At 40.8% G+C, this 12,710-nt stretch overlaps 1 protein-coding gene across 2 annotated transcripts; it reads right to left on the bottom strand.

The window, feature by feature from the left end:
• Window positions 1-4,920: 4,920 nt before the first annotated feature.
• On the bottom strand, window positions 4,921-8,391 carry LOC117534391 (C-reactive protein-like). 2 transcript variants are annotated; one of them, XM_034198575.1, is made up of 5 exons: window positions 8,344-8,365; window positions 8,146-8,200; window positions 6,006-6,108; window positions 5,626-5,914; window positions 4,921-5,429 (listed from the first exon to the last, which is right to left on the bottom strand). In XM_034198575.1, the coding sequence occupies exons 2-5, from the start codon at window positions 8,198-8,200 to the stop codon at window positions 5,205-5,207; spliced, it is 672 nt and encodes a 223-aa protein (XP_034054466.1). In that variant the 5' UTR covers window positions 8,344-8,365; the 3' UTR covers window positions 4,921-5,204. The 2 variants fall into 2 exon arrangements, with proteins under 2 accessions (XP_034054466.1, XP_034054467.1); XM_034198576.1 differs by lacking the exon at window positions 8,146-8,200 and having other exon boundaries at window positions 8,344-8,391.
• Window positions 8,392-12,710: the final 4,319 nt, after the last annotated feature.

Here is a 12,710-nt window from a genome sequence, read left to right as displayed (position 1 = left end):
GACGGTTCTATTAGCATGCAGTGCATCATTTAGCCAGGGAGCCGGAGGGGACTGACGAGCCTGCCGAGATGTCAGAGGACAGAGCGAGTCCAGAGTGGATGAGAGAGTAGAGAGGAGAGTTTCTGCAGCAGAGTTTGGAGGCAGTAGTTGGAACGAATCAGAGGAAGGGAGGGCTGAGAGCACCGACGAGGCAAAGGTAGAGGGAGAGAGGGAGCGAAGGTTACGGCGGACAAGTGTAGGATGGGAAGAGATTAGTTTGTTATGTTTGGAAAGGGATAGAGAGAATGAAATGAAGAAGTGATCGGATGTGTGGAGCGGGTTTACAGAGAGGTTAGAAGTAGCGCAGTTCCTTGAGAATATGAGATCAAGGACATTGCCAGCTTTATGAGTCGGTGGGGACGGAGACAGTGAGAAAGCAAAGGCGGTTAACAGAGATGTTAGTTCGTCTATCTTCCCCGTCTGGAGGTTGAAGTCTCTGAGAAGTACAGCGGGAGGGCCAGTTTCAGGGATGTGTGAGAGGAGATGATCTAATTCCTCCAAGAAGTCCCCCAAGGCGCCTGGTGGACGGTAGAGAACAACAATGGTTAACTGTATAGGATGGGTTACTGTGACGGCATGGAACTCAAAGGTGGAAGGAGTAAAGTTAGGTAGCTTGAAGAGGGAAAAGCTCCATTTGGGAGAGAGCAGGAGACCAGTGCCACCTCCTCTGCCAGTGGGTCTGGGTGTATGGGAGAAGGAATATGCAGTGGAGAGAGCTGCTGGGGTGGATGTGTTGGATGGAGTAATCCAGGTCTCAGTGAGAGCAAGGAAATCCAGAGACTGCAGGGAGGTGTAGCCAGAGATGAAGTCAGCCTTAGGAACAGCTGACTGGCAGTTCCACAGGCCACCTGAAACTAGATGTTGGATCTCAGTGGAGCACGTGGGATAGACGATAGCAGGCCGGTTATATCGATTACGAGATACACGGGGCCAGTGATAATTGCGAGAAGACACATGAACAGGAATGGAGAAAATACACATGATTATAGCATGAGGGGCTAAACAACAAAATTAAAAATTAAAAACACCAACGATACTTAGCTCAATCAAAGTAGGATTTGCCTCCTCTTTGCCTCCCTCGTGACTCCTGTAGGACTCTAATGTCTTTGTCAGTCTTACTCCTGTAGGACTCTAATGTCTTTGTCAGTCTTAGCCTGTCTGCCGCTGAAGCTGACGCTCCAGGAAAGAGCTACCCGAAATGGACGCCTGATTGCTCAGTTCTCACAGCTGAAGTTAATTAGTTAACTATCTACAGCTGATGGGCGACAATAGACTGGCCCTGCCTATGTTAATAATGCAGGCTTGAGTGCTGAGAGCTGTAAAGCAGGTTTCGCCTGAGCAGATCTGAGATTTAAAATCTCTCAAAAGCGATTTAGCCGTTTTAGCTACAGTAACAATTATACAGAGTCGAATAAATGAAACCGAGAAGTCTAATTAAACAAGAATATAACTTACAGTGGTTGCTGCGTCAATAGGTAATGTTGTCACCGGGTCCAGATGCACACTGAGTTCATCAGTTTCTAAATGCGGTATTTAAATGCTTTTTGAGCTAAAGGATGACTGAGTCACGCGGTTCTACTTCACGCAATCAATAGACTGGCCCTGCCTATGTTAATAATGCAGGCTTGAGTGCTGAGAGCTGTAAAGCAGGTTTCGCCTGAGCAGATCTGAGATTTAAAATCTCTCAAAAGCGATTTAGCCGTTTAAGCTACAGTAACAATTATACAGAGTCGAATAAATGAAACCGAGAAGTCTAATTAAACAAGAATATAACTTACAGTGGTTGCTGCGTCAATAGGTAATGTTGTCACCGGGTCCAGATGTACACGCTTACTGTGAAGAACGTGAATACACGGAGGTTCTTCCCACGGCACCCGAAGCCCCGTTTTCATCCTTTTCCCCCGTGAAATGTCTGGGCAGCTGGTCATCGGCTGACAACAAACCAAGTCAGAAACTTTTTTTTTACATGTCATTTTGAGTCAGGCTTTATGCTTGTAAACATTGAACAACAAGTAGCGCGGCTTACCTTCGCTCTCTCCCTTTTGGAGAATGCATTTCGCCGTCTCTTTAGTGGAGGACTCTGCATCGGGGGACATGTAGGAATCGGCGTGGTGGCTTGTGCTGGCATTTGGGGTCTTGGCAGTATTGTTGGAACAGCATCTTTGTTCAGTTTGAAATTATTTTTTAATCCAATTTCCTTAGCGAGCATTGTGGACTGGTCGAAACACGATCTTTCAAAGTGCTGCCCACAAATTGTAGGTTTCATCGACCCCGGGTTACCTGGTTATATGATGAATTGGAAATGGTTGGACCCTGATGTAAACAAGACGAAAGTCTTTCTCTGGTCTGCATCCCCTTAACAATTGTATGTTTTGAGCTGTACTGTACTGTACCCAATATACAAGCTGTTAATACACTTTTCAATCAATCAAGTCCAGCAAAGCCCGCCCTCGTACGACGCACTTGTTTGGTCCATATACGCGACATTTGACAATTTTTTGGCCACAAAAACATCCCATAGACAGATTTGGCATTTAAACAATGGTGACTCAGCTGTGTTCTGCTCAGCTGTGTTCTACTCATGACGTCACCGCCGGAAATGACCGAAGTTGTTGTTTCCAGAGCGACGAACGATTGTTACTAACTGACAACATTTGTATGCTGTTATAATCGTGATTTATTAAAAAATACATCAATAATGAAAAAATCATATGGCACATTTCACAATACAAATGTAACCTCTATCATATACCAAGCCCACTAACAGGTGCTAATAGCATTTCGTAAGCTCTTTAATGTAATTTACAGTATGCTTACACACGCTCGCACGCACATGCACACACACACACACACACACACAACCACACACACACACACACACACACACACACACACACACACACTACACTCCTTGATTGCGTCTTTCCAAAAACGTTTTGATGAGTTGAACAAAATCCTCCAATAAGGTTCAAACACTTAAACATTCATTTCCCGCTTCCTCCCGTTTTGCAAAAATATGATTGTTTCAGACTACTACTTTAAAATATACTGTGTACAGTACGTGCTTCTCTTTGAAATTCCCTTATTTAATTCCTCTGTTAAATAAAGAATATATCTTTTATTTTACCTTGAGTTATTGCAGCACATGCTGTCACCATCAGCAGGAGAAGCACACATTCCATCAGATAGAAATAAAAAGAGATGACAGAAAATGGTCGTTCACATGCACAAAATCTAATTATATTGTGCTGCTATTAACTTGCATACTATTCTGTAAAATACAAATGTGCTGCATATTGCATTAGATATCATGTTAAGATCTTACCTTTAAGTCTATGTCAGGATGTTCTGGAGAGTGAATCTGAGTGAGTTGTATACCCTCATTGCAGCCTGAGACCTGAAAAACAGGCTTGGGGCTTAACAGCTTTTAACCCTAACCCTGTTTTTCAGGTCTCAGGCTGGAAAATGACATTCCCAGAACAAATGACTATATCTTCATTTCTAAAAGGGATACATTAATAATCTCTTTTCTCAAAGCAATGATAAATGTCACAGTCTGCTCCCTCACTCACCTATTTTCTGCATTAGCATTTCTCAGCCACCTTAGTCACCTGGTAGTCACACCCTGTTTCTCTCACACTCTGTTACACCCATCAGCTCCACTAGTATAGGCCCCCTTCACTCTCACCTCAGTGCCAGATCGTACTTCGCAGAATGCAGTTCTTTCCAGCATTACCTCCCAGATTGCTCTCCCAGTTTCGACCTTGCCTGTCCCTGACCAGCCTGCTTCACCTGTTTCCTGACCCTGCCTGTACCCGGACGATTCTGCCTCGCCTGCTCCTTGACCCTGCCGGTACCTGCGTCTCCCGTCTTGCCTACTCCTGGAACCCTCGCCTGTCCCCGACTAGCCCTTTGCCTACTGTCTGCCGGTTTGTCTTACACCAAGGCAAGGCAAGGCACGGCAATTTTATTTATATAGCACTTTTCAGCACGTGGCGATTCAAAGTGCTTTACAGATTAAAAGCAAAAGACATTTAAGAACAAATACAAAATAAATACATTATTAAAAAGGCATTTAAAAACAGGCATAATAATTTTTAGTCGGGATTTAAAAATAGGAAGTCTTTCGGCGGACGCGCATGCACCAGGACTTTTCATTGGGAACAATTTATAATAAAGCTGGTTACCGACTTTCCCTGGTGTCCCGTGTGTTGCATTTGGGTTCTCAGCTCGTTCGTGACAATAAACCTGTGAGTTGGATGTAGAAGAATCAGAATGTTTATAGATGTTTTTATTTTAAAGTAAATTCAGATTGAACATAGACATTTTTTTTAAATTATAGTTTACGTCCCAAAAAAAACATTACTTATAGTGAAAACCACCCTTGAATTATGGGATAGTAGACTAAAAGCTTTAATAATCCAAACTATAACATATAATAAGTACCCTGTATCAAGATTGATGCAAAACAAGTGAATTATGACTTTTTCAGAGAGGTCTATTTGGGTGGATTTGCCATATCTCTGGAACCCATCGGTCGATTTTGATGATTGACACCACTTTTGAACCGTTAGAGCCAATAGAACCGAGGGGGAGTTCCTAAATCCATCTACAAATGTTTTTTTGAAAAAGGCTTGTGAACAAAAATGCAATGGAGTTATAAAATGTTGGGTGAAAAACCCACAAAATAAGGATCAATATATAGACGTAATAGTTGTAGTCACAAGCCATTCTCTATTGGTCTAGTTCTTGAACTTTTGTATTAACATTGATTCTGGTAAGACCATGATATAATAATAAAATGTCAAAACTATTGAATAAATGCAAAGAAATGAAGATTGTTAAATGATTTAAGTCAGAATGACGGCCAGGAGACAGGACTGTAGAATGTGCCATTTTTAATGAACTGTCAGGAAGAGCGTCATACATGTTTCAGCAAACATGCCAGACAAAAGGATATATCACAAATGTCATCTAATTACAAATAACAATTTGCAGATTTAATAAGAAAATTAAACACACACATTTAAGATGGTGGTCAGAAATCAGGTAATTGTGTTGATCAAGCTGATTAATGCCACTGTTCGGGTTTACAGGGTGTTTGAATTTCATACTCAAAAGAAAAAGCCTTGTAAGGAGTATGACATTTATATATTTGTTTGTATTTATTCTGTACATGAGCAAGTGGTTTTTTGTTCTGTCAGCACTCTTCCGTAGGTTTTGTAGTCCAGCGCCTTCCAATTGAGCACATTACCCGGAGTTAGGTTTCTGTCAAGCATGTACTTCTGGATCTCACAGGTGGAGAGGGTGTAGTCCCACATGTGGACATCAGACATCATGCCAACGAAAGACTGTGTTTTGTCAAATCCTCCACCATGGGAATCCTGCTCCTGTAAAATGATCAGACTGATAAGATAACAGCTTTGATAGAAAGTGCTTCTGTAGTGAGCTGTGAACAAAACATTTCCATGCAGTAAATGTTTTGTTTTACAATCAGTACTTCACAGAATAAATGAATCAGAATTGAACCAATCAAGAGACATTTCTGGAATTCTATCAACTATTTTACTTATAAATTAAACTTACCTGTCCAATGATAATAGAAGGCATTGTGATTCTTGCTCCACCAACATATTTCCTAATGAAGGGCTTGTTGTCTAGCCACAGCTGTGCCACACCGGTCACAGAGTCCCATGTAGAACATATTGAGTGCCACGTGTTCACTTTGTAGTCCTCTCCCCCAAATGTTTCAGCTTGATCATGGACATAGATTTTAATCCCATCAGTAGTAGGCTTGAATATGAGAAAAGCATTATGAGAGGATGTTGCAGACAGAGAGAAAAGGGCGTAGTTCCTGTTGAGGTCTGTAATGGTCCTGCAGGAATAAAAAAAGAAAAATGGAATATGTTCATTTTCAGTTATACTCTATAAACATATGTTCATTGGCTTTGCACTTTGCACACTACCTGAGACAGACAGTTATAGCTCCGAAATCCACTATTTTTGGTGTCAGTTTCACATAAGCTGTGTTGGTTTCCTGAGGGAAGGTAAACATTTTACCGGAGAGATCTACAAAAAAATAAAAATAAAGGTGAAATGTTTGTGAAAGTTTTACAATACAGAAATACATTATTTTGTGTGGTAACAACCCCGATGTGCAGTTGGAATATTATGAAAGGTTTTTAAGGTTAATGTAACTTACAGTGCACTGTAAAATGTTTGACTGTAAAATTACTGGCTACTAGTTGCATGGATTTCACGGTAATTGACTGTGAATATTTCACAGTAATTGACTGTAAATATTTCACAGTACATTACTGTAGATATTTTACAGTAAATTAGAATAAAAATACAACTAAATACTGTGACTTTCCAGTTGCCATGCCCATGGAATTACTGTGATATAGCAGTACAGAACTGTGATATTATGGTACCTTGCTGTACATGAATTACAGTAATTACCTCTATTTTCACACTATTACTGTAGAAGTAATGCAACACAGTAGCTAGTAATTTACTGTAAATATAAAAATGTAAATAATACGATAATATATTGTAAATCTGACTAGTTCACTGGGATTTTACCATAACTACACAATTCAATCAGCTCAATCAACAAAGAAAATGCCCTTTTTATTACTCCATTGAAGTGCAAAGTACATTTCACAGTGTCTTGGACATGTTGTTACGGCCCCAACCTCTACTCCGCGTAGTGGCTGGTGCTGAGACCCGCAACATGATAGAATACACGCAATAACCGGTACTTGGTAACAAGCATTTATTGATAATCAGCCGTTTGCTCACACAAGCGAAACGGGAAACAAAAAGAGGTCTGGAGGAGTGGCCAAAAGGAACAAACAGAAGGAGGGAACCCGAGCCAGCCACACCACGGGCCGTAGGACCTAGAACTTCCCCCCCTAACCAAAAATCAATTATAAACCTGATGGGAAACAAAATAAAGCCACGAAAACTAGATTACCAGGTCCTCCAGGCTAAACATAAAGACACCTGCAAAAATATAGCCTACAGCTCAAAATGGCAAAGAGGTATTCTAAGGAGAGTGTCTCCCGGCGTTAGGACAGGCGAGACATCCTTCTCCTCCAGCTTCTCTTTATATATACACGGCTGAGTGGAATTTGGAACACCTGGGCAGAGGCGGAGCCAGGGGCAGACCAGGTTCACCTGGGCAGAGGCGGAGCCAGGGGCAGACCAGGTGCACCTGCAGCAGGGAGACAGAAAGAAAACAAGGAGGGGAGCACGTAACCCATGTCTAGACATCCACTCGAAGTCAACAATTGTTCTAAAGAATGTGCTGACATGGGGGTTTAAATTGCCATGCCTCTTTTTGGCTTTCGAGCCCGTCTCAGGGTTAATGCCCAAGAAGCACCTGAAAACTATAAGCCAAGACAACCATTTCAATTTTACATAGATTTATATGTTGCAACGTTTATTTGAAGGCACATGCAGCGGTGCCCCTTTCAATTTCAGTAAAACCTGCACCAAAGAAAGAAATTAGTATTTAAAGCCAAGCAAGAGCGATGAAAGCAAGAAAATCACTTAATTTGTTGTGTTATCACAGAGGATGGTCTGAATACAGTATGTTACTGTGAAATAATACAGTAACATGTTGTGAAATCCTGGTAATCATTGATCCTGTACATTCACAGTAATGAACTGTGCCTGTATTGATTTCACTGTGAAATTCAAAATTACAGTATTATATTGTGAACATTACAGGTAAAGACTGTAAAGTGGTAAAACAGTAATTTATTATAAAATATTACAACTAAATATTGTGAAATCATGGTAATATTTTACAGTGTGTGTGTGTGTGTGTGTGTGTGCTTGTAAACACACACTGTAAAATATTACCATGATTTCACAATATTTAGTGCTTCTACACACACACACGCACGCACGCACGCACGCACACACACACACACACACACCACACACACACACACACACACACACACACACACACACACACACACACACACACACACACACACACACACACACACACACTGTGTACAGTACGTGCTTCTCTTTGAAATTCCCTTATTTAATTCCTCTGTTAAATAAAGAATATATCTTTTATTTTACCTTGAGTTATTGCAGCACATGCTGTCACCATCAGCAGGAGAAGCACACATTCCATCAGATAGAAATAAAAAGAGATAACAGAAAATGGTCGTTCACATGCACAAAATCTAATTATATTGTGCTGCTATTAACTTGCATACTATTCTGTAAAATACAAATGTGCTGCATATTGCATTAGATATCATGTTAAGATCTTACCTTTAAGTCTATGTCAGGATGTTCTGGAGAGTGAATCTGAGTGAGTTTTATACCCTCATTGCAGCCTCATTCCTCTCGTCATTTTAAAATGCTGCTTCCTTGTACACGCCCCTCATAATAACATAATGAACAATCAACAATTGTTCCCATTCACCAATGCTTTCGCTTTTGGACACTCTTCATACACTTGTGTGAGCGTGTGTGTGTGTGTGTGTGTGTGTGGTCTAGCATTACTATACTTTTGGGGACCTAAATATGTTTACATAGTCACGTGTGGGGACTGGCTTCCCTTATGGGGACAAATTGGAGGTCCCCATGAGGGGAATCATTAATTTGAGCGTGAAGACTTGGTTAGGGTTATGATTAGGATTAGGGTTAGGGTTAGGGTAAGGGTTAGGGTTAGGCATGTGTTGGTTATGGTTAAGGTTAGGATAAGTCTCCAGGAAATGCATGTAAGTCAATGTAATGTCCCCTGAAGTGATGTATACATGTGTATGTGTGTGTGTGTGTGTGTGTGTGTGTTTGCGTGTGTGTGCCTGTAGCAACATGGAGACAACCTGTAACACAAGATTCCAACCTATTCCCGTAACTATCCACAATAACCACATTGTGCTCTGAACATACCTTGAGTATGGAAATGTCAATGTTCAGTAAAGTTGTAATAAGATATGTTTATATTTTGGTTAGAAAAATGCAAATAAAAGGACAACAAATCAAGACACAGTACATACGTTTATATTACAAAAGTCTTGTTCCTACATTAGGAATATATATAGTATCCAAAAGCCACTACTCTTAATATTTAGCCATTGAACTTCCTCAATCACATTGCTTCTGATACAACCAATAACTAAAATATGTACTGTACAATGAATTACAAAAAATGGGACAAACAAATTAAAGGTCCCCTATTATACTGTTTTTCATCAATATATGATAGGTCTCGGATATATACAAACATGTATCTGAAGTGTTTGGCTCCAAATACCAAACAGATCCTGCATTGTAGTATCCCATAATCCTCTCTGTTTCAGCCCTGTTTCAAAAGTGCTGATTCTGGTACTTCAGATGAAGAAAAGGAGCCCCTCCCCACGCCCCTCTGAGAGATATTTGGTTAAAAATAACACAATGGTGCTCTAGGAGGAGATTCAGGGGATAAGGTGGGTGGGGGGGGGGGGGGGGGTTACCTTGGTTGGTGATTGGCTAATGGTTACACCAGCCACAAAATCGTTATGACATCACAAAGTGGCCAAAATCTGATCAGCTCATTTTCAGACAGGTTTTGATAGCAATGGATCAGGACAAAAAGTGAGCAAATCTTTCTTCCTGAAACTTTCAGAATCTCTTTCCACAGAGGGGACACATGTGTATCTATAAAGACATGCAAAAGTGGATTTTGCATAATAGGTGACCTTTATGAAAAAATTCAAGAACACATTTAGGAAAATCCCCTTGAAAGAACAAAAGTGAGGCAGGCATAAATATGACTTTGAAAAGGGAGGAAGACACCGTTGCTTCTATACCCGGTGAAAGTCATGACCTTGCTGACACTGATGCAGCAATCCAAATAGTACCAGCGTTTTCATAGGCTTATAATGTACATGAAGTGACTTTAGACTGAAGAAGACAGATGAAATGTATGAAATCTAGCCTTTGTGCCACCTCAGGGAATGAGAGCTGGATTGGGCCTCGGAAACATGCTTAAGATTAAAAGAAAAACGGCAAGGCTTGTTGAGCTGCTATAAAGGGCCTAAGATTTTACAGGGAACCCCTAGTTTACAATAAAATGGTAATGACACTTTAACAGCATGCAATGCAGTGACACAAAGCAGCATCATTTGCTCTATATTTGCATTGGATATCATGTTGTGATCTTAACTTTTCAATATGTCTGTGTCATGATGATTTGCACAACAGTGAATAGGAGAGAGTTTTAAACCCCCGCTGCTTCCTCATTCCTTCTCGGTGTCTAATTGCGTTCAAAACTTGTATCATAGCCATGCTAATAATGTTTATAATAAACCAAACCGTTTGTAAATCAGTCAAGATTTCAGCGAGTTAAGAGTATTTTTGTGCAGATCACTCACCTCACAACAGCTACCATAACGCGTACCAGAGTAACTGTTGACTGTAGCAAGATGGCGGCCGGTCAGCTACGCTGGAAAATCTCCCATGAGCCATCTAGTGTTTATATATATCTATGACCTCCACTGTCAGTATAGGAAGTGACGATTCTGACAAACACGTTTTTTTCCCCGCCCACCGTCTGATGGGTTTTGCAAATCAGTAAGGTAAGGTGCGTGACCTGTTTGCACTATCCAAAACAATGAATGCAGTCTAAATGTATTGTTTCGCAGACAAAACAACATTTATCGATATATGTGACCCGCTCTATCGAAATCAGTCGGAAGTCGCAACGGCTCATTTCGGGTGTTTTGTTTGATTTTAAACAAACAAAGTCTTGGCTTTCAGAATATGAAACTTTTATTTCCAAAATCACACGATAAATACATTTTTGAAGCTTGTAATCTGCTCTTCCGCAGCGCCGCCCCCCCTCCCTCCGGCTGAAATTATGAATGTAAGAGTATAGTAATCATAGATAACACGGCAGGGTCCGTTACAGTTTGTTTTCATCTGATTTTAATTAAACAAAGTCTTGGCTTTCAGAATATTAAACTTGTTTCGGCAAATTCAGATGATAAATACAACTTTGAAGCTTCGGCATAATTACAAGCGGAGAGCGGAGTAACTTAACGTCACAGCAGGCATAACAACAGCCGGTGTTTCTCGTGAGGGTTTTCCCCGGGAAACAAACACAATACACACAAACGCACACACACACGTATACACCAGTAGCGTAGGAAGGAATGTACTTTAGGGTGGGCCTGTAAAAAATAGGGTTGGCCAGATTTTTCTTCTGCGCATCAGAAGCTAACAACAATCCCCGCCGGTACCGGTGGCAGATTACTTTTAGAATACTTTCTTTTTCCATAACAGATGGGTATGTTTCGGTGAACAGGAGACACTTATTTTACTGTTTTAATGGCTTATCAAGAACTCAAACACAACATCTTGGTGTCATTCTGGACAGCTCTCTCTCTGCACCCCACATACAATACATCACCCGGACTGCATTCTGTCTTAAAACCTTTCCTCAGAATATGTTATGAATTGTAAGGTGTCCTTGGGTGCTTTGAAAGGCGCCCCTAAATAGAATGAATTATCATTATTATTATTATTATTATTATTATTATTATTATCTGAAACGATGTAATAACTTTTAAAACTGTTTCCAGTCACTTGCCCCATGCATTCAGCAGCAGCAGGCCATTCACTTTGATTTGATCCCGTTATAAATGTCATCATTTCGACAATAAAGAAATGCTACATAAACGTTATCTTGCACATTTTTATCTAACCATCTCCGTTTCTAACTTTCATTATATTTTAAAAGAGATCTCTCTTTCTCATCTGCGTGCGGGGGCGGGGCCTCACAGACACGCTGCAGCGCTGTGCAGTGTGCACACAGTTCTGCCCGGGCCCGGCGCCACAAGGGGGCAAAAGGGGGCATTGCCCCCTCAGTTGTATTCTTTGCCCCCTCACTTTGAGCATCATTCACCCATCGAAAAGTAAAAAAAATGTCACAATTATTAAATAACTTTAAATAATTATTTCCCCCAACACACGTTACTATGTTTAGATCAGATATGTGGGCAGGCAGCATGGGCGGCGCCAGGATTTGTTTGCTGCAGTAGCTTAGCAGTTGCTATATGACAGCACGGCGTTGCTAGTTAATTTTCAAAATAAATAAACAAATAATACCAGTGGGCCAAGCACGAGCCTGTTCATATTGTAGCTATTCAAAATCACAGATCACGAGCCTTCAATGTCGAAAATGTTCTCTTTATTTTCTGGTAGGCCTATTGACGGCCACAGCCACACCTTACAGAACCAATCAATAACACTCATTATGACTTTTTCCCAAACTCGAACACAACTCCTACCGTCTCGTACTCCCTCCACACACACCGGAAAACGCACACACACACACCTGGAAGGGGCGGTCTTTCACTAACTCCCACAAACAACATTGCCTAAATAACTTTACAAATGTACTAAACTGTGCACATCTGATAACTGACATAACTATTAACTTGGACATGCTACAATAATATCATTAATATTTACATTAAAACATTCCTTTGACACTTATAACATTACTTTGCAAGGTAAGCACGACCAACATAAGTTGGTAAAAGCAACATTTGAACACTGTTTCTGTGCTCCTACAATATTTTTGTATAATAGGCGTGTGGTGCAGTGGGTTGACTGTTGGTGTTCGGATCAAGGGGTCACAGGTTCAAACC

This window comes from Gymnodraco acuticeps, unplaced genomic scaffold, assembly GCF_902827175.1.
Source record: "Gymnodraco acuticeps unplaced genomic scaffold, fGymAcu1.1, whole genome shotgun sequence".
NCBI classification, from domain to species: domain Eukaryota; kingdom Metazoa; phylum Chordata; class Actinopteri; order Perciformes; family Bathydraconidae; genus Gymnodraco; species Gymnodraco acuticeps.
The sequence above is the reverse complement of the archived record's forward strand: the minus strand, read 5'-3'. Positions and strand labels throughout refer to the sequence as shown.